Genomic DNA, 27,972 nt, shown 5'->3' on the forward strand with positions numbered 1-27,972 from the left:
CAGAATAACATCATAATCCTGCATGTGGCTGGTGGCTCCCGTGTTGGACAGCACGGGTCTAGAGAATTTAAATGACTTGCCCAGCCTTGCCCAGGAAGCTCGTGGTGGGATCAGAGCTATAGTCTGGGACTGTTCCTTCCTATCCAAGTCCCTCATGGAAGTTTAGAAGCTTCTCCTTTGGTGCCCAGCTGTCTATCCGTACTTATGACATCTTGTCAGGTGCCCCGGCCTGCTCCTGAACATCAGCCAGAACCCACTTCTGCTCTTTTTTGGCCAGGTAATACCTTCTAGCAACTTCCATTGCCTTCTTGGCATCAGTTTTTACATGGAAGGGTAGTGGCTAGAGAAGGAAATGTGTCCACATGACAGGTTTTTCATAAATAAAGTAGGAGTGGTCAAGAGAAGAAAACCTCAGGAATACGAGTGGAAGCAGGTCATTTAATATACCAAATGCGTACTTTCAATGTATGTTTGTGTTTCCGAGTCCACGCTTGTTCTACTCGTGCATTATAGGCCAACACATCAGGAGACAAGGATTTGGGGCAAGAAATAGCGGCTTTAATTTGTAAAGCCAGTGGAGAAGATGGTAGACCAATGTCCTGGAGAACCATCATCCCAAGTCAGAATTCAGGCTCTTCTTATATTAAAAAGGGGAAGCGGGAATGCTTGGTTGATGCAAACTTGGTGTATGAATTCTTTGTTTTTAGAATCCTTTGTTCTTGCAGCTCTTCACCTGGGTCAGATCCGTGTAAACCTCCAACAAGCAAATGTTATTTTCTATTCTGTATCTTGTTATCTTTATACGAATGGAAAAGTGATAATATCCTTCAAAGTCAGAGCCTTGAGAATAGGGTCTCCTGTATATTTCAGGATCTAGGCAACATTGTTTCACAAAAGGTGCAGAAACAGCAAGACTAAGCCTAGGAAACAGGGCACAGGTTTAAAGTCAAAGGAACAGATCTAATATGGAGTCAGATTTGTTCTTTCCTATTTCAGTAGTGCCATGGAGAAGGCACTGTGGGCAGCTTTCTGTAGGGTCCTGGAGGCTTTCTCTCTCAGCCTCTGTGCGCCTCTATTGAAAACCCGTCATCGCTATCTGGCCTGCTGGAAAACCAGTCCGCCTGTTTTGCCCTGAAGTTGTGTTCTGTTTATAACTCATCTCTACTCCTTGGAAAACAACTCAATAAAAACTCAGTTGGTTTCCCACCAGCCCTGAGCAGGGGTGAGGGATAGCATGTTATTATTTTATAAAAGAAATATATAAAAAATTTTAAAACAGCACTGGGCACATAGGAGAGAGACAATCAATGCTTCCTGGCTTAAATCGAAAATGATGACTCAGTGAGTCTATGGCTGCTGTATTTGCTGAACTAGTTACTCCTTTGCTCCATTACACATTTATTTTAACTGAAAAAGAAATATATGCATATGGTTAAAAAAATTCAAACAGAGCAAAAAATACTCAAGTGAAAGAAGTTTTCCCTCATCCTCTGTTCTTACACGCCTCCCTGGAGATGCCAATGTTTACAATCCTTTGTGTGCTTTTCCAGATATGCTATGCAAGTTCCCACCAATGTATGTAAATTCCTTTAAAGTTTTACTTATTTTTAACTTTAAGGGATTTAAATCCTCAAGTGGCTTCTGCCCCAGTAATAGAAAAGAAGAAATCTGACTCCATATTAGATCTGTTCCTTTGACTTTAACCCTGTGCTCTGTCTCCTAGGCTTCTTCTTGCTTGTAAAACAATGTTGCCTAGAGCCTAAAATATACAGGAGAGCCTATTCTGAAGGCTCTGACCTTTAAGGGTATTTAACACTTTTCCAATCATATAAAGATAACACGTTGCAGAATAGAAAATAACGTTTGTTTTGTTGGAGGTTTACAGGGATCTGACCCAGGGAGATAGCTGCAAGAACAAAGGATTCTAACAAGAAGGAATTCCTACACCAAGAAGTTTGCAAAAACCAAGCACATAGGAAAGCAGCCTGAATTCTGACTTGGGGAGATGGTTTTCCAGGACATTAGTTTGCCATCTAGGTCTACAGAAACTTGCTATTCCATGCCCCAACACTTGGTCTCCCAACTTACTGGCCTGTCCTGCACTGAGGAGAATGAATTTGGACTCAATAACACTTCTACCTACCTAGCAAGTTGGACACTGGGACTGAGGGCAGCTCTCCCACACACAGGGGCCTACGGTGAGCCCTTGATTATTCCCCGAGGTTGGGGTGTGGTTTACCCAGGAGGGATGGGGACTCTACACCAACACTCAGGCAGTCTGCTCCTTCTGGGGCTCTGACATTTTACCTCCCGCTCCCTGCCAGCTCAACATTTGGGACAGTGGAGCTAAGGCAGAGATCGTGCCTGCCTGTTTCCCAGCGTGTAAAAGGGGAATATGTACTCTTCCCAAGGTAGTTCTGAGAAACAACACCTGCGGGTGCTTGGTTCCCTGAGCAACAGTAAACCTAGCTCCTTGTGGGGGCAACGGGTATGATACCCGTAGGGTTTCTGCAGAGACCTTAGCTGGAGGGCTGGGCCAGGGACGTAAAATATGAGCTGTGGGCAATGACGGGTAAGAGAAGGGTGTATAGGCAGGACTGCTGCCTCCTTCGGGGTGCCACAAGAGGTAAAACGCTTTCTCCCCATCTCTGTTACTCCCCTCCCAATTCCAGATAACTGCCTTCCCTCTGCTCCTCCTGTCCATGTGTCTCCCTCCACTTTTCCCCGCCTCCCCTCCTCCTCCCCTATTCTCCCTCCCTCGGTTCCCCTTCTCTCTCAGGACCCAGAGCGGATCGCTGGCCCTCCTGCGCATGCGCAGTTGCTGCCAGCTGGACCGCGGGTTGGAAGCTCCAGCTCCGAGCCTGGGATCGGCCCCAATGGCTTCTCAGCTCTGTCGCCCTGTAGGCCTTTGGCTACTGCCTGGGGCCGGGGCCTCTGGCTGTGGAAGTGCAAGGCGAGGGGATATCGGGAAAGGGGTGAGGCGGCTGCGGGAGGGCGGTCGGCGTGTCACAGCCCCCCAGGGCGCCAGTCAGCGTGTGTTCAGCTGGATTGCTCGGGCCAGACCCCTCTGCCCGCGCCACCTGCCCCGGCGCCCCGGCCACAGCTGTCCAGGGCCAGGTGTGCCCCTGCGCCTCATGGCCCAGCCGGGCTCCCCTCAGTCCGCGGCTGGCGTCCGCTTCCCCTCTCCCGCCTGCGAGTCCTCCCCTCCCGGGCTTCCTCTCCTAGGCCGCCGACCCGTCCCCACCACTGGGCGGGCTGTGTCCCGGGCGGGCGGGGTCTGCACACCCGGACGGGGCGGGCGGCTTGGGCTGGGGCTGGGGCTGGCCTCCGAGCGGGGCTGCAGCCCGCGTCCCCCACCCCGCTCTCCCTGCCCCGCGACCCCGGGGCTGCCTTCCTCTCCCTTTCCCGATCCCTGAGGTCCAGATTAGCGGCGTGGGCGCTGCTCCCCAGGCTGAGAGCCCGCGGCTGTAACTCCCAGCTTCTCCTGGTGGAGTCGGGAAAAGGGAGCGGCAGTGCTGAGGGAGCTTCTGTCTCCTTGATCAGGATTTCTGCCCCAGGTAAGTACCTTGAACACTTTCAGGTGTTATGATGGCGGTGCTTGTTGATGTCACATGTTTTTATACTGAGAGGGATTACAGTGGTGAAAGCAGGGCTTGGTTCAGTTAAAAATGAGCTGAAGGCATGAGGCTGTCTCATCCTCCATCATTCACTCTCCCAGGGTGAAACGTGAGACCGTCGATCTTAAAAAGATACTTATAGTCCCTAACTAGTCCAGCCCAGCTATTGTGTGTTAACAGGAACAGCACAACCTGAGGCGTTGGAGACCCAGGGACATTGCACTCCTAAAGAGCTCCTGGCAAAATCTGGTTTGTTTTGTTTTTTTTGTTTGTTTGTTTTACTTAAATTGTGGGACAGACTAGTAGTATAGAGGGAAAAATAATTGGCAAGAAGGATTTTTTCATATAACAGCTTTATTGTGATATTGTTCACACACCATGAAGTCCACCCACTTGAATGTTACAATTCAGCAGCTTTTAGCATATTCACATTTGTGCAACCATTATTATTCCAGAACGTTTTCATCACATCAGAAAGACCAGTTGAAATGCATGACCTATCCACCCCTTCCCAGTGGTGGTTCTAAAGAAGTTTCTTGGCTGTTCCTGACCATAAATTAACTTGTTACATTCCATGAAATATCTGGGAGGAATTCTAATCAGAATTGCAATGAATCTGTCTATCAAAGCAGGAAGAATTAATGTCTTTATGGCATAAACTTCTTCTACACATGAATATATCTGGGACCCTATCTTTTCATCTGTCCAGAGCCAGGCCTATGGGAAATCCTCATTAATTCTTGGGTTTGTGAATGATGAGATTCAATACATCATTAGATGCAACTGTAGCCTTTCACTGAAGAGAAAAGTAACCTCGTAGAAGCCAAGTGATTCTCTGATGGTTAGAATGAGTGACCGCCAGTGCTGGAGTATTCGAGTGGACTTGGTGCTTGCAGAGTTCTCCACCACCTACAGCTAAGGGGATTACCGTGTTCTTTTACTTTTTTTTTTTATGGCGTTGCTTTTATTTTTACTTATTATATAAAATTATTTTTTATTGAAGTCTTGTAAATTTACCATGTTAGCTTCAGATGTACAGCAGAGATTCAGTTATAAGCTTATGCATATGTATATAAATGTTTTTCAGATTGTTTTTAGTACAACTCATTACAAGAAATTGAAAATAGTACCCTGTGCTATATAGTAGGTCCTTGTCATTTATTTTATATTTATTAATGTGTATCTGTTAATCCTCCCTTTCCTGCCTGCTAACAACAGTTTGCTTTCTATGTCCATGAGTCTATTTCTAGCAGCACCGTTTTTGCTAGCAATATATGCTGGTTGGCTCTTTTCTGTTTCAGTAGTTCCATCTTATGTGTGGGCGTTTTTCTTCTGGTGGGCCTGTGTGTGGTTTGCACACGTGATAATAGAGATCTGTATTTGGGAGAACTCCAGGCCTCGTGTAGTCCCTCGTATGGAGTGCCCACTGAACTGATGCTTGAACTTGGAAAAAAACAGTAAATGTTGGAATTTCCACTATGGTTGAGACTTCCAGGTTTCTATAACCTCTTTAGCCCACCTAAATTTTGGCTTCACCCAATACTGGATAATTTGGTGGAACTTCATGGTATGGTGGTGTAGAGACAGGGCCTTGTATGCTTCTTCTCTTTCCTTTTTCTAACAATCATTTTCCTGGGCCTTCCAGGTACTCCCCCAGAAGGGCCCAGGGCTGGCTTGGTGTTGCACTGAGGCAATATTTGTTAATAAGTCCCTTTCCTCATCTCTTCTGAGCCTCCATTTCCTTCTCTGCACAATGAGGGCTTAGACTAGATAAGTGCTTTTCAGTTTCTTTTAAAGCCATGTTTCCTTTGAGAAACAGAAAATTCAAATCTCTCCTCCCATCACAACCCTTTAGATTTTGACACGTCCTCCAAGGAGTCACATAGCTCTTTGTGGTAAATTGACGTGATTGTGATTCCACGTGGCACAGAAAAGACTCTTCAGAGATTTATTGCAGGGAGAGGGCAGGAAAGGGGCAGTATGTCACACTTTCTTGTGTGAGCACTGGAGCAAAGGCTTGGTTTTAAATACAGTGTCTGATGTGGCATCTCTCTAATCTTGCACAATGTGATAAACCTCTATCCCTAGTTTCTTAATGTGTCAAGTTGGGGTGGTAATGTTTTAAGGCTTTTGTGAAACATTATACACATAAGCCATTTGTGTCTCGGTAGATACAAGACCTGCTAGAGAGTCGGAATTTCTTTAAAAATACATATATATTGTCCACATCACTCTGTCTGTGTGTATTTTGAAGTTCCTGGAGGGTGAGGGTTGAGTGTAATGTCCATCGTGGGACAGGTGGCCCTTGGGTCTGTGTGCCTCAGATTGCCCCCTCCTCCCCAGTCCTCTTCCTCTCAGTCCAGGATGAAGTTCCCTAGTAGATTTACACACAGGTCTTGTGGAAATGGCTTTTCATTTTATTGTTTCACCAAGGAGGGTTGCCATCATGATCTCTGTGGTCAGGTTTTGGTGACCTGAAGGCTATGCAATTGGGGATTTCTATTTTATAAAAAGAAAAAAAATTACAAATACAAAATTAGACCTAGGTTGGTGGCAGAGGCTTTTGAAAGTGGGGACCATTAGCTTTTTTAGCTTCAGGTGCAGTGGCCTCTGGCCACGAGGACACATCCTCATGCTCTGAATTTGGAGGGACCAGTGGGTTCAGTGGGAATATTTACTGAGTGCATCTCATGGGCTGCGCATTCTCTTATTTGTACTGTGTGTTCCTTATTTGAGATGGTGAGCTGATTTAAACTCAATAGCCTCTTTAAAATAATAGACTTTTTATTTTTAGATGTAATGTAGATTCCCATGTAGTTGTAAGAGATAATATGGAGAGGGCCTATGGACTCTTTGCCCAATTTTCTTTAATAGTTCCATCTTGCAAAGTTGGGGTACTATTCATTCGTGACTCACTAACCCTTTTAGGTTTGTGTTATTGCCCTCATTTCTATTTATGAATAAACTGGTGTTGAGAGAAGCACACAGGTCTGCCCAGGTCACCCACGTGGTTAGTGAAGATTTGGGTGGAACGTGGGCTTGGCATTTCCAAGCAGTACCATTATGATGGTCTGTGGCAGGGAGCAGCATTCACTTTGCTTGTTTATTCATTCATTCAACAAACATTTATTGAATAAACTCTGTGGGTCAGATGCTTTCATAGGGTTATCTGATTCTTCAGCAGTATGGAGAATCAGGTAATGTTTTCTTTTTCTTTTTTTTTTAATATGAGAAAAATATCTCTGAGAGGTTATAATCTCCCCAAAGGAAAAATAGCTCATAAATGAGGGATAGTACATTTGTACAGTTCCTTCTTCTTATGCAGGTGGTACCCTAGGCATTTTACATTTGCAAACTTCCATAATCCAGATATATTCTTGTAAGGCAAGAAGTTTTTTTTTAATTGAAGTATAGTCAAGTTTACAATGTTGTGTCAATTGCAAGGTGGTTTTTTTTGAATTTTGAATGGAGAAAATATTTTTTGAGGGGGTTAATTAAGTTTATTTATTTGTTTCATTTTTCTAAAATGAGGTACTGAGGATTGAGCCTAGGTCCTTGAACATGCTAAGCACGTGCTCTACCACTGAACTGTACCCTCCTCCCCAAAGCAAGTTTTCTTACCCATTATTCTGCACCTTAGGAGTTCAAATAAATTGGCGTTGAAATCCAGATATTTTGATCCTACTATGGTTCTTTTCATTATATCCTGCTGAGGGGTGGGGAAGCAGTTCCTTTATTCATTCATTTATTCAGCAGTTTTGAGCACCGACTTTGCATCAGGGCCTGCCTAGGTGCTTGGAAAGAGAAAACAAGAAATGATCCTTTTCTGCAGGGGATGGAAGCCTAGACCAAAAGCTGGGTAATGTGATCTGAGCTTCAGTAGCCATGTGCAGATGCTGAGGACAAAATTATCCCCGATTTGCTTGGACTTCCCTTGCCTTCTGGCTGGTGCACACCAGGTCGCCGCATCCCAGTGAGGCCCGCAGCCCACAGCACAGTATGTACATCGATTTACCCTCCCTTCTCGGCAGGGCCTGCAACATGAACGCCCCTGACTACGTGCAGTGCGCTGAGAACCACCAGACTCTCCCGATTGTGTTCCAACCCGTGGGGATCATCTTAGAGAATTTCTTTTGCATCTATAATGGAATCTCCTTGGTGAGCCAGATCAGACCGTGCGGCTCCCAGTGGGCACTCTGTATCTACTATAGGTATCTCTATGCGCCCGAGAATGGATGGAGTGACTTCCAGACCCACCGCAATGTCATGGGCCTTGTCACCATTACTGACTGCCTCTTGGCCAAGACCTTCTAGAAGCTCCACGCACAGAGGAGCTGTATGGCACCACGCTCTACGACTCTCAGCTCTTTGTCTTTGTGCTGTATGGGGAGGTGGCCGAGCAGCCGCACACCGACGTGGCCTTCAATCTACGAGGACTGCGGGTGGTGGAGAAGAGGATCGACGACTTCACTGAGTCACTCTTCATCTTGCCCAAGTCCAAGTGGCTGGATGGGGACCCCGAAAATTCTGGGGAGAAGACCCCCCTCCTCTACATCCTATTTGAGAAGGAGGACTTCGTGGGACTGGACACAGACAGCAGGCAAGTCAACCTGAAGGCCGGGCCACCCTGGCTGTGTGACAGATTGCTTCCCTACATCCAGAATGGGATCATCAAGGAGGAGGGCTTTCTTGTAGCCAAGGCGGGAAGGAGGTGTAGCCCGCCGGTTTTCAGACGTTTAAAACTAAATCCGCCTTTGTTTCAGAGAGATCCTTTTAGGGTTAGTGTGGACACTTACTCCCCCTTTTCAGCCAGGACACTTGGGGGGACCCCTGGAGTTGCTGTCCAATAGAGTAGCCACAGCTACTGATGTTAGTAGTGCTGGGGAGGAGGCCGGTCTGAGCTGAGATGTGCTGTAAGTCAAATGCACATCAGACGCTGAAACTTGTCTAGTAAAAAGAATATAAACTATCTTGTTACTTTCTATATTGATTACACGTCAAAATGATAGTATTTTACATACAGTAGAATAAGTAAGGTCTGTTCTTAAAATCAGTTACTTGGTTTTTTTTTTTGTTACATTTTAAACGTGGCAACTGGGAAACGTTATTTACATGACTCTCATTTCATTCCTGTTGGACAGCCTGTCCTGGGACAGTTTCATCCCTTTGCTTATAAATGAGACTCTGAATCCCGAGACGCAGAACGAGGTGCTGGTTGAGCTCAGGGTGGAGCCGATGTCTCCTGCCTCCCAGGCCCAGCACCAGCACGGCTCAGGCCCTCTCCCCTGCCTGACAGCCACCATGCCAAGTTAGGGCATCAGAAACACTGCCAGGGGCTTCCGAATTAGCTCCTTACGCAGGGAAAGGCGTGTCACGGTGTATGGGACACAGCAGGGAAAAATTCGTCCTCACTTTGTCCCTGTGATTAGGTCAAAGGCCCCACTCTGCCTTGGAAGTGCAGACGATCACTTCTGGGCTGCCTAACCCCTCACCCTCTACTATGTTTCCCTGTGTATCTTTCAAGCTGTCCCTCGGGCAGAAGAGGGTGAGACGTCTTTGCCGAGAGGTGGTCCCCCTTTACTGGGGAGAGTGAGGTGAGCTGTGTCCCCCCGGCCTACGGCCTCGGGCCTTGAGTCTGGAGAGCGCTCATGGCGGTCCCACAGGTGACGGTCGGAGGACATGGCACGTGCTGCCGGGCCCGCTGTGCAGGAGGGGCTCTGTGATTCTCTGTGATTCTAAGGTCAGATTCTACTTTCTTGTTGTTGGTAAGATGGAGGAGAAGATGCCAGAGAATTGATAAAAAGAAAATCCACACCAGTCCTGTGAATGACAGACACAGGGGATCCGTGTCCCACCTGCGTGTGGTGCCTGGCAGGCTCTGGAATAATTTTCACTTCCTCCCCGGACATTCCTCTATGGCTTAAGGAAGGGGAGAGGCATGTCGTGGCCATGATCTGTACTTGTCCTCACAGGGCCCTGTGATCTACATGCCCACACTACACTTCTGCTCCTTGGAGATGAGGTGTCAGGTTTAGGAAACTGGGCACTGCTGAGGGCATAGCTGCCAGAACCGTGCTACACCAAGGCTGGCTCCGTTCACCTCACCTGTCACCTCCTGTTGAGTCCTAAGGCGTCATTCAAGGTAGGTGCATCGGTGCAATGAAAGCAGGGACCTCCTTCACCCCCTGGACAGACTGGTGGGTGATCAGTGGAAGCCTGGAGCCCTGCCCCAGCCCCACGCCAGTGCCTCCTATTTTGTCATAGGAGGCACTGGTGACATTTTTGCTCAGCAACTGCTTGGCTCTGATTCTGCAGAGCCAACAGAGAATGCCAGCTTGTTTTTGCCTTTTGAAGTCTGCCCTTGGGATTTGGCGGAGTAGCTGGATGTGTGCTTAGCCCATAGTGGTTGACACTGTCACCATTGTTTACCCAGAACCTCGTGTACCAGGCATGGCTGCCGGCATCAAAATACAGCAGCGCATTAAACCTCCCTCCTGGTGGGTCTGTCTGTTCTGGTACCATAAGGGCTCAGCCAGCATCTGAACGTCAGTGAGATAACGTGGCCAGTGAGCTCGGGTCAAGCACGTTCTCCTCCAGTGACTTTTACTCCATTGTTGCTTTTACTATTACACAGTCATTAATTTTTTAAACAATGCTTTGGTTCAGGAGCAGAACCTAATTCTCCCCTGTTCCTCTTGGTGGGAGTGAGTAAAGTTGTCCAGCTTGAAATGCGACCACATTTTGTAGCTCAAAAGCTGTCTACACGCATCTAGGTGAAGTTTTGGTTTGGGGCGCTGACCATGTTGGGGTCCCCCGGCAGCATCGCTCCCCTCAGGCCCCTGCCTTCCCTGGATCAGGAGGTGAGGGTGGGTCTCACCGTCCCCGCGTCCCTGTCCTCATCACACTGACGTAATTTCTTGTAAATGCTGTCAAAGTCATTTTTGTTCTCGTGTGTTTCTAATTTTGGCTGTTCCTCTATTCCTTTTTCTATTTTCCTTTTTCCCTTATACCACCCCGTGAGCATGTTGTTGGGTCTGAAAATGTGGGCTGTGCACACCCTGCATTGGAATAGCCAGATCGCCCTCTGTGCCGTCTCCATCGCTATAAAAAGCAAAAACTTAACAGTTGCCATGATTCGTATATTATCCTAGTCATCTTATTTTCTCCTTTTTTGGAATTTTTGCTATGTTAGCACATCACCCACTGGAGTTTGATATCTGTTAAAGTCCTTGCTTTGAGGAACCTGTTAGTTCGTCCTTATATTTGGTAACAAATGCTCTCTTACTAATTTTGTTTATTTGTTTTGAAGAAGTGAGATGCGAATTGATTTAGGCGGCTGCTGAGGGATTTTTTTCATGGAGTATTTAAACTTGGAAAGTCAAATTCTGCAGCACCTTGCTTGATTCTGGCTTTTACACAAACGTGCTCGGCACATGGTTCCTGGCTGTCGCTGTGTGGCGTGCGTGACGGCGCTTCCTGGCCGGCGGTCACTGGTGAGGAAGTGGCCGGCTCGGGGGTGAGCAGCTGCAGGGGACGCTGTTGGAGGAAGCAGTCACCGGTTTTTTGTTTTTTGGTTTTTTTTTGGCATTCACCTTCCCAGTGCCATTTACTTTAATTTGCATTCATAGAGGGGCAGGAGCGGGCCTAAAACCATGCCACTCTTTTGTTCCCTTTATGAGGCTGGTTTTTCTAAGTATCAGGAAAACATTGCCTTGTCCTAAGTAACTGGTTCACTTGGATCTGGTGGACACAGGGACCGCTAAAGGGGACCGTAGCTTCCTCTCTGCTTCAGCCAGTGGGCATTCAGAGCCAGGTCTGTGGTTTGCCTCAGCAGCCGTGCAGGCCTCCCTGCACCGGCCTTTACTTTTACCCCTTTTTGGCAGTAAATAGCTGACTCTGTGTCTGTTGCAGCTGATGTCCACCACTGACGGCCGTGTGGTTATTTTGCGGTAGTGAGTCTCCAACACCCCTGTCAGCCGTGAAGGGACCTTGCATTCTCACCCCGACCCTGGTTCATCTCACCCAGGGAAAGGGCTTGGCCACCACCGTCATGCTGGACATGAGGCCTTGTTTCTCCTTTCATGCTCTGGTCCAAATGTGGACATTTCATCCTTCACTGACTTGGTCTCGCTTGAGACAGTCCAGACTTTCTGAAAGAGTCCATCATATTCTGGGGGGGAACAGAACAGAAGTAAGAGTCGCAAGTAGGAGTCTAGGCTGTCTTGGTTGCAAATGCAGGCTGGGATCTGTGATGGCCGGTCTGTGCCCTGGAAACTGGCCTTTCTCGTGGCTCCCGAGAGAAAAGGGGTCGGAGCGAGAACAGACTTGCCTGGGTTCCTACCATCCTCATCTGCTCACTGACAGGAGTGTCAGCTAACTAGGAGCTCCCCCAGACCTCGGGCCCTTCAAACCTCAGATCACGGGAGATCCTCGAGTCCCATCTTCTGGTCCTTCTTTGTGAGAATCCAGTGCCTTCTGAGGTGACTGGCAGCAGGAGATGCCTCCCCCTCCAGGGAACTCCCTTCGGAGGACTGTGACTCAGTGCACCTTGCTGTGAGCTTGTGGGTTTCCATCGTGCTCCCTGCAGAACCAGACTTGAGACTGGCTTAGCGACAGAAATAACAAGACTGATTCCAGGGCAGGGCCAGGTGGAGGGAACAGTGGAAATTGAATGTGACCTCAAACACCTAGGTGGGTGCTGGGGCTGTTACTAAAATGGGGAGCCTGGGAGGTACCTGCCAGGAATCGAAGTCTAGAGTAAATGGTGGACATAAGGCCTTTTTTTTTGACATATGGCATTTTTAAGATGCCATTTGTCATCCAAGTTAGGACTTCCAAGAGGCACTCGTGTCTATGAGCCTGGGGCTCAGGTGAAGGAGCCGGACTAGAGATACACATTGGGATTCGTCATTCTTAGCTGGTGTTCACAGCCGTGCAAGTGGATCAGCTCATCTCAAGAGGTGCAGACTGTGTCTGAGGGGGGGCAGGGCTGTGCCTGGTTTGGAGGAAAGCCCGGACCATGCAGCTTTGGTGTGTCAGTCAGCGGCGTTTGTGATTTTCAGAGCAATGGCATTTATCCTTAAGGTTCTGGGGGGTGGGCAGGGCCACACAGGAAGAAATCTGAAGAGAGGGTTTTGGCCACGTGTGCGCGTCTTGGGACGATCCAGAGGCTGCAGGGTCCAGAAGGGGAAACTCCTCAGAAGCTGGAGTCGGAGTGGGGAGTTGGGAGAATGTAGTCACACTCTCCTGTGATGAAGGGAGGGAGGCCTAGGGAGTCCGCACCCTAGTGGACTCTCTTTCCCACGAACAAAAGGCAATCAGACAGAAGATTTGAGGTAAGAAGGGATGGGCTTTGGGAGAGGAGCCAACCTGGAGAACGCTGGTTGAACAATTCTTGAATAGTCTCCCTGAAACATAGAGTTAAAAAAACCCAGACTCTTAAGAATATTGATAGTGACTGGGGAGGAGGCAGTTGTTTTTCTGACCTCCTAAGGGTAAGGTATGTATCCGGGGATATACAGAAGAATCGGGCAGTCTGTTCCTGGGGCTTCACCCTTACCAGGGGGAACAGTGCAAGTTTAAAGGGGGAGAAGGGCAGCGGAGGGAAACTAGCCAGGTCCCGTGTCACGTACCAGTCGGCCGCCCTACTTGTGTGTTGCATTCACATCCATGCCTCCCAAGTGGGCGGTGGCAGCCCCGTTTTGAAGATTGGGAAGCCTCCTCAGAGGTTTAAGGAATTGGTTCATTTAGCAGCTAGTAAATGCTGTAGCAGGATTCCAGCAGGGCCTTGTCAGACTTCAAGGGCATGTTCTCTCTACTAATTCCGGTTGTACCTGAAATGGTGAAGTGAGTCAGTTTCGGAGCCTTTCAGAGAAAGTACGCTTTAAGTGCCTCAGGACTGTTGCACAAAGCTCAGTGTTCTTTCATGGTTCGGAACCACCGCAGTGCTTTTTGCCCCACAGATGTAAGGTCTTACTCCTTTGACGATGGCGTGGTTGTAAATGACATACAGGTGCAAAACCACACTTAGCAGCTTCTGAAGGGAAACTCTCCTGTTCTCCCTTGATCGGCTTTCTTCCACGGGATGTAACTGTGCTGCAGCTAAGGCCTGAGCTTTCCGTATGGAGTGAGGGTTTGATATCCAAATTTAGCATAAAACAGTCAGATGGAGAAAATCGAAGATGACAATATATTTTGGGGTTTCATTAGACAAGACATACTATCTGTTAATGGCTCATAAAGCTAATGAAATTGAGTACAGAACATTGCATTTCTTACTTTCTACTGAGAGCTGTCTTCCAACATAAGGTTCTCTGCTTTGGAACTTCAGCTCAGCCACTAGGGCGCCTGTCATTGTGTTGGTGTGATTGCATTTACACAGTGCATGTAATCTGGGCTTCCTTAGCCCCAAACACTCCAGTGCAGAATCATAGGCTGTAGCCATCACTTAGTTATACAAATACTTCTAAAACTAAATGATACCAAAAAAAAATAAATAAATAAAAATAAAGAGAGAGAGGGAGATTGCCTTTATCAAAGTTCCTTTGGATTTTAACTGCAAAGTGTTGTTGAGCAGCTCTGGTTTCCTTTGGATATGAATATATACATTTCTTTGCATGTAACTTGGATTTCAGGCTTGAACACCAAGCTCTTGTTTTCCATGAGCCACAAAAATCATAGCCAAATGACACACGTATGAAACAGTTTATTCTTTTTATCTGAGACAGAATCCTTGAATATGGGACTTGAGCTGCGACTTTCCTGTTTGCTCTTCCCACCCCTCTTGTCACCTCACTCCTTTTTCCCACGTGGCCTCCAAGAGGTCATGGTCTCATAGGAGCAGGTGGACAAATACCAGTTGGTCGCCAAGCAGTGCTGCTGTAGATGGAGCCCAGCCAAGAGCTAAAGGACATCATCAGGGAGGACTTCCTGGAAGAAATTGGCTCTACATTCAGTTCTGGGGACAGAGTAAGAGTCAGCCAGGGGAAGGAATCAAGAGGGTGACTCAGGTGGCAGGAGCAGCCCGGGTAGAGGCCTGGAGGCTTGTGGGGTGGGGACTCGGGGAGACTGCCCTGTGTGGTCCAGGGTGGTGGGTGACCCTGCTTTGAAGGACACTGGAGAGGGCCTAGGGGTGGAGGGCTTTGGAGGAGCTTGGTTTTTACTAGAACTGACACAGAAGAGGCAGTGAAGGGTGTCAGCAGGAAGTGACCCTTAGGAGAGCAGCTCTGCCTGTCCTTTTGAGTCCCACCCCTTCATTCTTTTATTCACAACACACGCAATTCTGAGTGTCTAGGGGAGAGGGGGTGGACCCACAGTAGTAAGCAAAATGTACTTGCTTCTTGAGAGCTTAGCAGTGTCAGAAGTTGACTTAGATTAAAATGTTTTATTAACACAGCAGGGCACCTAATCCAAAGTGCGGAGGTTGGAGGGAAGGAAGACTTCCTTGACAAACAGTTAAAATGAGCCTGGAGGCTAGTGGGAAGTAGCAGCAGGTCACGGGGCCCCTGAGGTCACTGGGGACCTGGTACTGAGGTGAGGATGGACAAGCAGGGTCGGGGGTGGGGCTAGAACTCTACCAGGGAGCCTCTGATGGGTTTGAAGTGGGGGAGATGTAATCAAATTTGTGCTTTGGGAAGGCTGCCTTGGCTGTGTGTGTGTGTGTGTGTGTGTGTGTGTGTGTGTGTGTGTGTGTGTAGCGGGGAAGAGGGGGAGGGTGTCACCAACTGGGAGGATCATTAGAAGACCATTCACAGGCTCGGAGGCCACCAGTGGGAGAGGGGCGTCGGGACTGCTTGGGGACCGCAGGGGCAGAGTGGATGCCGGGTTTCCTTGTGTGGAGGGCTTGTTAGCGGGGTCGCTCTAGCGACACCTTGTGGCTGGAAGTAAACAGATGGAGGCCGCCAGGTGGACTTACCTCTTCTCTCCTTCCCTGCCTTGTGTGATGATCTTAGCTCTGCCAACATATGGAACAGAAGAGCTAAGTTCCAGAGTAGCCCAGGACTTTGCTGGGCTCGTTCAAGTGAGAGCAGATAGGATTTAGGCTTGTGTTGAGATCTGTAAGTTAACTTAGCTAGAAACGTCCTGTCTTTTGGATTTTCATAGGGGTAGTAATTCTTGATAAAGATTGCTTTCTTGGTGAGAGGAAATTTAATACAACTGATGTCTTTCTCAAAAAATATCTTATCTTTTAAGAAATTTAATATTCAAAATAATAGGAATATTTTAAAATGATAAACTAAGGCTTTCGTGTAGTTTCTTTGGTTTCTGAGTTGATGTGTAGGTAGACCCTTTGCATTACATAATAGCACATCTTTGACAGTATTTAAAGAGCTGTTAGTGAGCGCCCCCAATTTGAAAGCATCATTAAAGCTTGCTCTGAAATAGTGAAGTCATATAGGTCTTGTTTGCAGAAGCCAGATATTTGGTTTATAATCTGCAGCATAGCTCCCTTTATAAAATAATAATAGATTCAAAATTAACAAAGTGGAAAATAATTGATTTTTTTAAAAAATGAAACATAAACTTTCTTGTGCTATTGTTGCAACTGGAAATTTTGAAAAGAAAAATCCTATTGTAATATCATCTAAGTGAAATACATATATGTCTGTCACATTTGAATAGTAACTGCACAGTGGTTTTTGAAGTCAGGATCATTCCAGCTCAGATACTGGCAGTGATGGTTGCTGGTTTTCAATGGAAGAGGCTAAATTTGCTTTCTTAGCTTTATTCTTTTCTTTTCTTATATTTTCTTTTCTTTTCTTTTCTTTTCTTCTCTTTTCTTTTCTTTTCTCTCTCTCTCTTTTTTTTTTTTTTTTTTTTGGGTAGTGCGAGGGTTGAGTAGTGCTGTGCCAGCATGATTTGGGGGCAATTTGTGGGCAGATGTCGTGCAGCAGCAGTGAGATATTTCCATGCATTTTACTTTCCGGACATCACCAGGGAACATGTGTGGTTTGTGCCTGCAGGATGGGATGCTGCAGGACTCCCTGGTCCATCAATGTTATGTCTTGGAGCTGCTCCGGTCAGTGAATGATTTTCTGTGGCTTGGAGCTAATGTGGTCTGATGCAGATGATCAGATGTGTAACTAAAGTACTGTTACTTGAAATAAGAGAAAAGCTAGCAAAAATGTCTCTAAAATACAGGATGAGGGAGGAGAATTGGCTGAGCTGCTTGCAGTGGGGAATATTCTCAGGTGACTCCCTCACTGTGTCTCCTGTCACTATCCCCCACAGCCCTGCATGGCAGTCCTACTGAAGCAACCATGCACTTTCTCAGAAACGCGCTGAATTTCCTTGTGCCTCTGATTGTTCACTTTTTTTTTTGAAAGCACATCTTGCCCTTTGCTTAAATGCCATCCCTGCTAGCCACCACTTACACTCATTCTTCTGGACCTCGTCCATATATAGCTGCTGAATGAAAGAACAAAATGTAGTATCTCCATTTAGTGGAATATTATTCAGACATAAGAGTGAATAAAAAAGAAAAAATAAATAAAGGGGAATATGAAAAAAGCCATCTGCTCTGGGTAGTCCACCCTGACTGCTCAACCCGGCCTTTTCCCTTTGAAACCCCACCCCTTATACCCCACTCTACTATTTTTGATAGTATTTACCACCTTCTAATAAAGTTTAACATTTTCAAAAAAAAGGAGACATGCTGATACCACTTCAACATGGGAAAGCCTTGATAACAGCACGTTAACTGAAAGGAACCAGACACAAATGGCCACATATTGTTGATTTCAGTGATCTTAGAAATGCCCAGAATTGGCTCATGCAGTGGCAGAGAGCAGATGATGGTTGCAAGGGGCTGGGTGGAGGGGGGTTGTGGAGTGACTGCTAGTGACAGGGGTGTTCTATTGGGGTGATGAAGTGTTCTGGAAATAGATGGTGGTGAGGGCTGCACAACCGTGAGTGTGCAGAAGACTGCTGAGCGCTGTCTCTGGGAGTGCTTGTTGTTGGGGCGGCTTTATTTTGTTCTCATCCTGTAATGTGAAGGGTCATCTTGTGCTGAGACCATTCAACTCCTGTGAGTGGTAAGGCTAAGAGACTTTGCAGAGTCATGTTTCTTTTTTCCCCCTTGCTGAGTGTAGGCAAAAATGGTTTAAGCCTGAGAAAGTGCTCCATATGCAGAAATGTCTTTCAGTTTTGGCTGGTGTAAAAATCTTGTGAGCTTTTTAATCATTTAGGACAGTCTGTAGGGGGAAACAGCCTGTGAAGCCTGGGTGAGACTTGGAAGAGCCGCGCTACCCTCCCAGACACGGGTGGGGATTTCACCCCCATTCAGGCAGTGAAGGGCCAAGACCCGTGAGAGGAGTTGACAGTCATGAATATTTATGTGTATCCGCTACTTCATCTTGGATATTAATTTCTAGCTGAGTCATTTTGTGGCGGCAGCCTCATCCTACATCAGGAATTTATAGTATCTGCTCTTTGAGGTGAAGAGCTGACAGACTTGATTATTTAACAGTCTATCTTGTATTGATATCTCAGATTCCTTTGTCAATCGCAAAACAGCAGAAATACAGACGTCCTTTAATGCCGATGTGACCTGGAGCAGGTTTAGTTTCTGTACCTCAGTGACCTTATCTGCGTGTGGGGAAGATGATAACAGTGCTTCCCTCAGAGGGGCTGGTGAGAGGAGACTGAGAAGCACAAATGGAAGACTTACACGAGATGCTCATGAATGACAAAATTTAGTGCTCTCAGCCTGGTGAGGCCTCAGGGGCAGAGATGTCAGAACAGAGCAGTCCTAGCCGGAGTTCGATCCGCATTGGCAGGTTTTATGATCACTATCACCACTGTGGGTTATCAGGTAGTTTTAAGACTTGGTAATATGAATTCATGAATAATGTTAAAGACTAGACAACTCAGATCCGGTTTACATAGTTCTCAAGATTTCCTGTGAGAAATGGATATTTTTTCCCCATCTTAAATCTGAGTGGATTCTCTAAAAAAATTCTGTAGTCCTCCATCTTTTTCCTTTAATTCTCCCTTTTTTTTAAATAAAAGTTTTTAAATGGAGTTACTGGGGACTGAACTGAGGGCCTCATGCGTGCTGAGCACATACTCTCTCAACTGAGGTATACTCTCCCCCATAATTTTTTTAAACTTTACTTTCTTAGTATTCAGAGGTTAGAGGCCTCTAATTCTTTTTTTGGAGACTTGTCCATAAACCGGTAAATCTAAAATTAATGGACAAAATTTGGTTTATTAAAAAAATCATTAGAACTTTTATCAATCCATTCAAAAGGGAATGCTTATTGAGTTAAAATGTTTCTCCTTTATGGTGATTTCTAATTTTTGGTCTAGCTTAACTTATTAAAAGTAATCCTCATCATCATAATGACCAAGCTTGCTGTGAGTGGACACCTACCAAAGGCTAAACTGTTTTTCTCATGTTTTACTTCAAAGCAGGTGTTTGACGGTAGGTATCAATGTCTCCTTTTTGCAGCTGAGGGATTGAGAGGTGGGCAGCTTGTCCCAAATCAAACGCAGCTGGCGGTGCCTAGCTCGGTGCTGGAACCCAGGCTGCACAGGATGCATTCTCAATTTCTCCTCTGATCAGCCTCCCGTTGAGTGGTTTCCCGAACTCCTGTGAGTCCATAAATGACCGATTTTGGCGATCTCAGCCTGATGAGGCCTTCAAAGGAGAGACACCAGTGAGAATGTGAGACAGAGCGGCATAAATTAAAATTGTACATTTTCACAAATGTTGCATTCTCAGGTAATGACTTAAATAGTTTATGTTTTCTTTATATTAGTGCTATGTAAGCACTAAAAACAAAACATTAAAAATGATTATAGTGCAAAATAGGAGTGGGCTTTGAAAGTCCAATCATTGCTAATGATGTTGCTTGTTTTTCTCTAGTGGTGCTTATTGACAGAATAATTTACAATGACTGAATTTGTTTTATGTATGTAGTCTTAGTATGGAGGAAAAGTTTGTCAGTGCATATTGAAAGTAAAATCTTTACTCTTTTCTTTCCTGATGATAAATATGTACGTTGTTTCCATGGCTTAAGTATATTTCCTCATTTGTGAAATTTGAGTGATGCCGTTTACCATGTCTGACTGTGAGAGGTAGACGCCTTGTATACAAAGCATCCAAGAGCTGCTTAGTAAAAATGTGCTGTCACAATGACAGATAGTTTAGAAGGATCAACTGTGAATACTAAAGAGGGTGGCTTGTTTCTGATGCATATTCAATATGGATATATATGAATATGGCTTAAAGTAACAAGGATTCAGGGTTTTGTGTGTGTGTGTGTGCGTGCAGTATGAAGTTTTAATGAAATCTGTATCATTCTATTGAGACAGGGACTAGTTAAATTGACTTAAGCAGACGACCTTGAAGATTATTTACACAGAATGTGTATTGTTACAACTCAGTGTTCATGCTGCCGTGTAACTATACACTCAGACATTTAAATTCGTAGGACTCTGACCAGAAGCATTAAGTTTAGAAAAATCCACATTGATCATTTTCAGGGAATAAGCTTCTCTCTTTTGTGATTAAAGAAAATTTTGATTTATTTTTCTGCACTCTTAATAGGTTTTAAAATATCAAAACATTGATTTGACATGTCAGCTTTTTTAATAGAAAGAAGCTCATGCTGTTTTAATATGTAAATAAATGTTTTTGTATTTCAATACACTTCTATGATTTCCTGGCTCTTTGAGAAGTATTTTGCAAGATACTTAGATTACCTCCTGTTGGAAAAATACAGACATGACTTTTATGAATATAGGCCTAGTGCAGATCTGTTGGTTTTTGCTACAGTGCAAGACATGAAGACTAAGAGAGCAGTATGTACTACATAAGCTTTTAGTTATCTGATTCTTGTTTCTGATCCACAGGCAATTTTTGTGTTGCACCTTTCCAGGCAACCAGGAAGGCCTTTTAAGCCATAGGTGGCGCTGTTGCACCTTCTTACAGTCTTAACTTTCCTGTTTGTAAAGGAAGTCTTAAACTTTTTTTTTTTTTTTGATTCCTTTGCTTAATGCTTCAGGGTAGCACAATGTCCATTATGTCTGACTACCTGGAAATATTATTCTGCTTATGTCTTAATTTTATTTTATCATCTCGCTGTGAACATTTCAGACTTCCTGTGCAAACAGTTGCAACATCGGACTTTTCTTGCAGTGTTAGAAACCAGTGAGCCGGGATTTTATAAAAGAGCTAGAAGCGGCCTCTGGAGCACCTTAAAGCTGAAAAGTGTACTGAGTTCCCTAAGTATTATCCCCACCGCTGTGTGTCAATGGGTGGTAGGAGATTTGGTACATATACAAAGGGGTGTGGTGTTTTGACTTGGGTTTGTGTGCACGCGCTGCCACTGAGCTACGTGATCCTGAGTCAGTTCGTTCTGAGTTTTTCCCTCGTCTGTGAGATGGGGACACTCATTTCTGCTTTGTAGAATTGTGAGAATTAGAAATTATGTAAAGTGTTTAGCACAGTGTGTATGACAAGAGGGCTCATAATCTTAACTGCTGTTTGGTGTGAAGCCATCATGTGATAGTCTTTGGCAATTACTGAGAAACAGGAAAATAAGAAAAGCTGGTTTTATGATGAAAAATATTTGAGGAGGTTCCATAGTTCCTATACACATAATTTAGCATCAGCAGAGTCAGGACAGTTACACAGTCGCCCTGAACCAATGTTAAGCCACAGAATTTTTGTTACTTCATATATGTTGGGGCTTAAGGGGACCCAATACTTATACACATGTTGTGTCCAGCAGCCAACTGAGAGATGACAAAGAAGAACAGGCAGGCGATAAATGTCTCCTTTATTACTGATGAAGCCACGTTCTCCATGAAATTCAGGGCTGTGGGAGAGTGAGTGTCATGACACTATGTCCCAGAATTAGAGACTTACGCAGTCCCAGGTAACTCTGGTCCACAGCGAGCATTCCCTTGAGAGATTCTGACCCATAATGCACAGGACTGTCTTGCCATGGAACTGAGCATCCCGGCTGCTTCCTAAGGGTGGCCAACACTGGAGGGGAAGGAAAGCTTTCATATGCCCTGCTTGTCTCCCCGGACTCACACCTCAATCTGTTAGTGTGAGGAGGGCTAGCCGTGGGCCAGTGGTCAGGAGTGTGAAGGGAGAAGCAGTCTCCCATGGACCAGAGGAGTGGGGAGGAGGGAATCCCCCCTCAGTTTAAACAGGTGGTGGCTTGAAACAGAAGGGTGCTCCTCAAGAGTTTATAAGAGGGGAAATAAGGATTTCCTTTGGGACTCAGAATAGTCATGAAACACAGAAGATGATTAGATGGGAGACTTGTAAATCACTTTCTTATTAAATTGAAATTTGTTGGGCACCAAAAATGTGCTACATTCTTTTCTGAGAGTTTTACAGAAATGAATCCTCCAATTTTCACAACAAGTGAGTAAGAAAGATTTGATTGTTATCCCAGGTTTACAGTGTGGAAATTGAGGCACACAGAGGGTAAGTAATTTGGCCAAGGTAACAGAGCTAGTAAGTGGCAGAGCTGGGATTTAAATCCTGGCTATCTGGTTTCCAGGCTCCCAGGGATGGGCTTTGGGTGTTTACAGGTATCTGCATCCCTGGATCTCTGTACCTCTGCATCAGTTAGACCAGAAAGGACAGGGAAAGTGGAGTTATACAGGTACTCACAGTCGTGTTTCAGCCACTGTCCATGGAGTGTGCCCCGTGATTGGCATTAATTGTTTTCCAGGCAGTAGATCTGTTCTTATAACAGAAATTTAGTCCATTGAGTTAATCTAGAAACCCTTCCTGCTCTGCTTCTGTCCACGCTTGCCATGTGACTGCCTGCCCGAGATTGGGCCGTGGAGGAGAATCTGTACTCATGGTTGAACTCTGATATTTCAATCTGGTTTGTAGTTTCACATCTCCTGTTACATTAATAAATTAAATTTCTGGTTTTCTTGCATCAGTGTGTCATAAGTTTGCTTAATGTGAAACCAGTCCATGGGAGCCGAGGGGTGCTGACGGTATAATTTCTGAGCATGTGGCATTTCTACCCGTGCAGAAATGGCTGGAGGATGTCCACCTTCCTCACTGATTTCTCCCAGCAGCAGGGTCCTCTCCCACCCCCGGATGTGAGGATGGGATCTCTCTGAGTAGGCCATTCAGAGGCCGAGTCCACCAATCAGATGAAGTACCTGGAAGTGGGTTTAATAGAAGAAAAGGGCTTCCAGGTAGTCCGATGGGCTGTTTGAGACCGTTTGGTGAAAAGATGTCCACTGTCTGTGGTTGAGCTGCTTCTTTGCTGTTTAAAAGTCTGTATTACATGAAGGGATTTTAAAAAGCAGAAAGGTGTGATTTCAGGTGGTACATCCGCACCGGTGAGTAGTGCTGGATGACCGCCTGTGTGAGGAATAGACAGAGTCTTACAAACTTCATAAAACAGCTTTTAAAGCTCTTCCATCTGAGTGCACTTCGTATGGGGTCCAGTTCATGACTGGTCGCGCTGAGAGGGCACGTAACTGATGATGGCAGAAAGGACACGGAGGCATCAAAAAGGTCCCAGACATGTTCTGTGTTTAGAGGATGGGGCACAGAGTAACATATTTGAGCTGGTTTTTCATTGAACACTTTTGAGTATTTTCTAGGACTCCCCAATCCCCCATGGTTCCATGCAGCTGGGTGTCCCCTCAGTGCAGCTCTGTCAGCGCTTGCCCTGGGCTGACGCGGTGTCACGGGGAGCAGGACGGTCAGTGTCCCCGGCTCCTCCGAGCTCCGTCTCCTCATCCGCAGAGCCGGGTTTCTCATCCGTGTCTACTTAGTAGGATTGCTGAGAATCACACGTGATGGTTGTCAGGTGTGATTTGTGGTTGTCTCTGTGATTGGCGTATAGTCAATATTTGATAGAAACACATGTTTTTTATTATAATTGTGGCTCCTAGATTGCAGTGGTTTTTAGTCTGCATTTATTTTTTTATATAAATTTATTCTTATTTTTAAGTAAGCACTTGTATTTATTTATTTTCATGAAGGTACAGGGGATTGAAGCCAGGAACATGTGCGTGCACAACAGGTGCTCTACAATGGAGTAATACCCACCCTCCTTGTCTGCACTTAAAAATAAATATTTCAATACACAAAATATTTCTTAAACACCATCATGGGTCCTATTTTCTGCATAGACAATTGAATACATATGCCATCTCAATAAGAATAAATGTCATAGGGACATACCTTTCTAAATCTGTTTACGTGTTTTAAAACGATCATAGCTAGTGAAAAACACGAGTCTTGGATCCACTACTTCTTAGGGTCTGCTTTGCCATCATGGGGAATTACATTCTACAGAGAAGGCTAATTGGATCTCATTGATATTTGGATGATTTTGCAATGTTCAAGGCTTTCAAAAGCTGACCGTTTTGTATTTTAAACTAACTACAAAGTTATCTTCTAGAAGTTGTAAGTCCTTAGCTTGTGAAGTGCCCAGTAATTCAGTTTGTATATGTCTGTGTCTCTGTGAACGTGTATGTGTGTGATTTCAGGAATGTAGCAATAAGTTCCATATAGCCTTCTGAAATCTTTCTCCTCCAGTTCAAGGTGTAGGTATATATTTACACAAATAAATTGATACTCTTTTGTGATTTGGCATATTGGTGGAAATAAGAGGTTCTCATAATTGTTTCAGAAGGGTTGGGGAGCATGAGCTTAGAAAATGGGAGGAGATAGAGGCAGGGAGGTTCTTTAAACTTTGTGCAAGACGAGAAACAGTAGCTTTTCTTTTTTCTTCTAAAGCAAACTGGCACTGAATTGTAACATACTAATACTCAGAATTGCTTTTCTGATCAGAGACAAGTGCCTCAGATTTTTCAAGGCAACATGAATGATGAAATGTGTTTTAGCAGTTATCTTTAAAAGTAGTTTTATTTTTCAAGTATAAGTCTATAGACTGTTCTTTTTTTCCAGCTGTACAAGAATTTCTCATTGATCAAGGTACGTGATCAATGTGTTTAGTTTCTTTGGGTTATTTATTTTTTTTAAGTGCTCGATTCATTCTGGTGTGAATGAATGTTTAAACTTTCTGGATTTTGATCTTTAAAACTTGCTGATTTATCAGAACTGCAAAAAACCTGATGTTTGTTCCTTGTTTGGTGGGGCAACCTATTGATTTATGTTGTCTGTTATAGAGGGAAATTCTTCCTCTAGCCTGTAGATAATTAAGTGAATGGTTTGCAGTGTGCCTTAAAAATTATTTGAATGCATTGAGCATGTTTGTCCAGTGAATTTTGGATTGAGTCATAATAATGACTTTGCTTTGATTCTGTGGCTTTTGTCCTCTCCACAAGAATTTGAATTCTCTGTTGCATTTTGTATTCGTGTTCTTAACAGGGGAAGGAATTTTGCATTTTTTACAGAGGTGGGTTTTCCTATCCCCTCTGAATTCCTTCTGTAATTGATACAGCGAAAATCTGTTATTGCAGTGCTTAATTATTTCATAAAAAATTTTTTGGCTTAATCAGAAACAATGACAAAGAATGATAATAAAAAATACGAAAACCTTCCTTCCTTTGAAGAATAGAAATGAGGTGGTCAGGCTCACGCATGCTTTGTACCTGACACACTTACTCTCATGTCACTGTGTATCATGAGTCGGAGATGGAGTTGCTTCAGGTTTATAGATTTTTGTTTTAACATTTGTGTTGAATTCATTCTCTAGGCATGATGATTCCTGTTGCCTTTGTGGAAAGTGTAGATGAAGGGAAACAAATGCTTTGTTTTGTTTTCAGGAGGCCTGAGATGCTGATGAGAAAAGAGTAGAGGGTGGGCTGAGGAAAATAGTGATAGACCCTCACCTCCAGGCTGAAATTGATGAACAAAGAAATCAATTAAGTGTATTGGTATTTGACTAATAGAAGTCAGACAGCCCAGACTGTCTAGTTATGCCCAAAGGAAAGTACTGAATTCACCTGCAGAATTAGGTGCTTTACCATGTAGAAGCAGCTTAGAGCAATCAGAAAAATCAGTCTTATGATGAGATATAAAAAGAATATAATATCTTTTATTTCTGAAACTTTTCTACATTAAGTTGTGTAGAGCTAAAATTAAGTTTCAAGCACCAGGAGTTAAGAGTTTAGGTGGTTCTGTGGGATCGTTATTCAGGGATGTGTCTAGACCCTGCTGGAGTGGCCGAAGCTGGCAGGAAAAGATCCAGAGCCAGGATTTTTCATCCTAGGATGTCCTCCATAATGGTTCCATGTGGGAGCCCATGATTGAGTTAACAAGTTGTAACACATCCCAGCCGCCTGTCAACTTTAAGAAAAAAAATGTGCTTATTAACTGCTTTAAAGCAAACACCTGTGCATCCTCACTCCTGTCTCCTTGCCATAAAAAGCAGAGACAATGCCTTGCTTGCATATTTGAGGTTATAGATAGCACGCTGCTTATTGCACAGCAATGACCCAGGCCCTCAGCTATAAACGCCAGGCCTGCGTGGTGTTAGATAGTCTATTATCCCCAAAACAGGGACCAGGCTGGTCTGGTGGTCTGCTTTGTAATGAACATGTCTAAAAAATGTATCTTGTTCCCCTCAGCCCATGACTTCCCTAAAGGTAAATTAAGCCTTAGTACTCATGGTGGAGTCTACAATCTCTGTCTCATCCCTTCTTTCCCCAAGTTCCTGCCTACTATCTCACAACTGTTATTGACTTTTTACTTTGATTATACACAATAAATATGGGAGCATTTGAGAGACTCGTGGATTTGGCTCCCTAATCCCTCTCGCTTTCTTTCCTTTTTCCGCAGTCTTGAGAAATTCATTCCGTGTCGGTAAGACTTCCGCCAGCCAGAACCCACAGTTCCAGGTGAGAAGGATGCAGGCTTTATCCCTCCTACCCGAGGGAGAGAGAGGAGATAATTGAGATATGCTCCCCTGTGGTCCCTTCCTGCCCCAGGGCCACTCCAGTTCACCTGCAGCCTTCTGGCCTCTGCTCACAGGGCCTCTGTCCCAGGATTGACCGCAGCCTTTTATTCCCTTGTCAACATTCCCTGTGCCTTTCAGAGGTTGCTCTCTTCTCTGCAATTCAACCCTGGCAGATGTGATGGTGGTCAGTGTGCTGATGGGCAGTTACTTGGGGACTCCCAGGAGCCATGCTGATTCTCCTGAGTCATTCGGGGTTACAGAACTGTCAAGCACTGCAGGAAGCCCATTCACGTGAGTTCAACACAGCATTACATCACTTTCATTTTATTTTTGAATTTTCAGTGGAGAAATTATTTGTAGCACACTGTTCCAGATTTTAGGCCGCCTGCTTTCCTCACCACCATTTCCTTGTTGGCTCTGGTGCTTGTTTTAAGAACCAGGTTTCTTCTCTGGTCATTTGTAGCAGCTGGGCTTGCCGAATCCTTGATTTGCATTTGAAGCAGAATGCTTCTTCGTGATGTCAAACTGATTTTCCTTGTCATGTCTGAATATTTCTTGTACACTCAGCAACAGTTTCAAGTGAAATGCTCTTGTCCAATTTCGGTTAACTAATATTTGCTGATCTCCTGCTTTCATGCTGAGGGCAGTTTCTTCTTCCTGTAATAAATGTTAGCAATTTGCATTTACTATGGAAGGTACTAATCCGAGGTGCTTTTGTTCTTAACAGTTTTAATACAAATCACCCATTAAAATGTACAGCGGATTTTACTCTATGCCCAGAAATGTGCATCCCAGTCAATCTTAGAATATTTTCTTCCCCCCAACAGGAAACCCAGTACGCATAAGCAGACATTATCAACTTCCCCATCCTCCCCAAGCCCCAGGGAGCCACTCTTCTGTCTCTGTGGATTTGCCTGTGCTGAACATTTCATGCAAATCGAGTCACTTCATGTAAGTGGAACCGTCTATTTTGACTGACTTCTTTCACACTGAGTAACGTTTTCAATGTTTGTCCACGTTGTGGCCTGGGTCAGTACTCTATGCTTTGCTATTGCTGAATAATATTTCACTGTATGGCTGGGCCCCTTTGTTTACCCATTCATCACGTGATAGACATTTGGGTTGTTTCTGTTTTTTGGCTCTGAAAATTAATGGCGAAAAGTAATGGTGAATATTCCTGTAGGAGTTTTTATGTTAACATTTGTTTTCAGTTCTCTTACTTGTGTGCCCAGGAAGCAGAATTGCTGGATCATTCAGAAGCCAAATGTTCAACTCTCTGAGGACGTGCCAGGATGTTTTCCAAAGTGGTCACGCTGTGTTACATCCTCACCAGCAATGGCTGCGGGCTCCGCTTCCTCTGTGTCCTCATTAGTGCTTGTTAATCTTTTTTTGATTTTAACCTATTGTAGTGAATGTGAAGCGGTTTCTCCTAGTTGTTTTGACTTGATTTCCTTTAGAGCTAATGTTATTGAACACCGTTTCATTGTGCT

At 44.9% G+C, this 27,972-nt stretch overlaps 1 protein-coding gene across 4 annotated transcripts; it reads left to right on the plus strand.

Moving 5' to 3' along the window:
- The first annotated feature begins 1,819 nt into the window (after window positions 1-1,819).
- Window positions 1,820-27,972, plus strand: LOC140688314 (uncharacterized). 4 transcript variants are annotated; one of them, XM_072946937.1, is made up of 7 exons: window positions 1,820-2,198; window positions 2,673-2,953; window positions 3,479-3,557; window positions 26,365-26,423; window positions 26,656-26,773; window positions 27,310-27,433; window positions 27,715-27,972. In XM_072946937.1, exons 1-5 carry the CDS (start codon window positions 2,006-2,008, stop codon window positions 26,659-26,661), a joined length of 618 nt encoding a protein of 205 aa, XP_072803038.1. In that variant the 5' UTR covers window positions 1,820-2,005; the 3' UTR covers window positions 26,662-26,773; window positions 27,310-27,433; window positions 27,715-27,972. The 4 variants fall into 4 exon arrangements, with proteins under 4 accessions (XP_072803038.1, XP_072803036.1, XP_072803035.1 ...); XM_072946935.1 differs by lacking the exons at window positions 26,365-26,423; window positions 26,656-26,773; window positions 27,310-27,433; window positions 27,715-27,972 and adding exons at window positions 7,450-7,476; window positions 7,649-7,807 and having other exon boundaries at window positions 2,673-3,557; XM_072946934.1 differs by lacking the exons at window positions 26,656-26,773; window positions 27,310-27,433; window positions 27,715-27,972 and having other exon boundaries at window positions 2,673-3,557; window positions 26,365-26,618.

Source organism: Vicugna pacos, chromosome 22 (assembly GCF_048564905.1).
Source record: "Vicugna pacos chromosome 22, VicPac4, whole genome shotgun sequence".
In the NCBI taxonomy this organism is placed as follows: Eukaryota; Metazoa; Chordata; class Mammalia; order Artiodactyla; family Camelidae; genus Vicugna; species Vicugna pacos.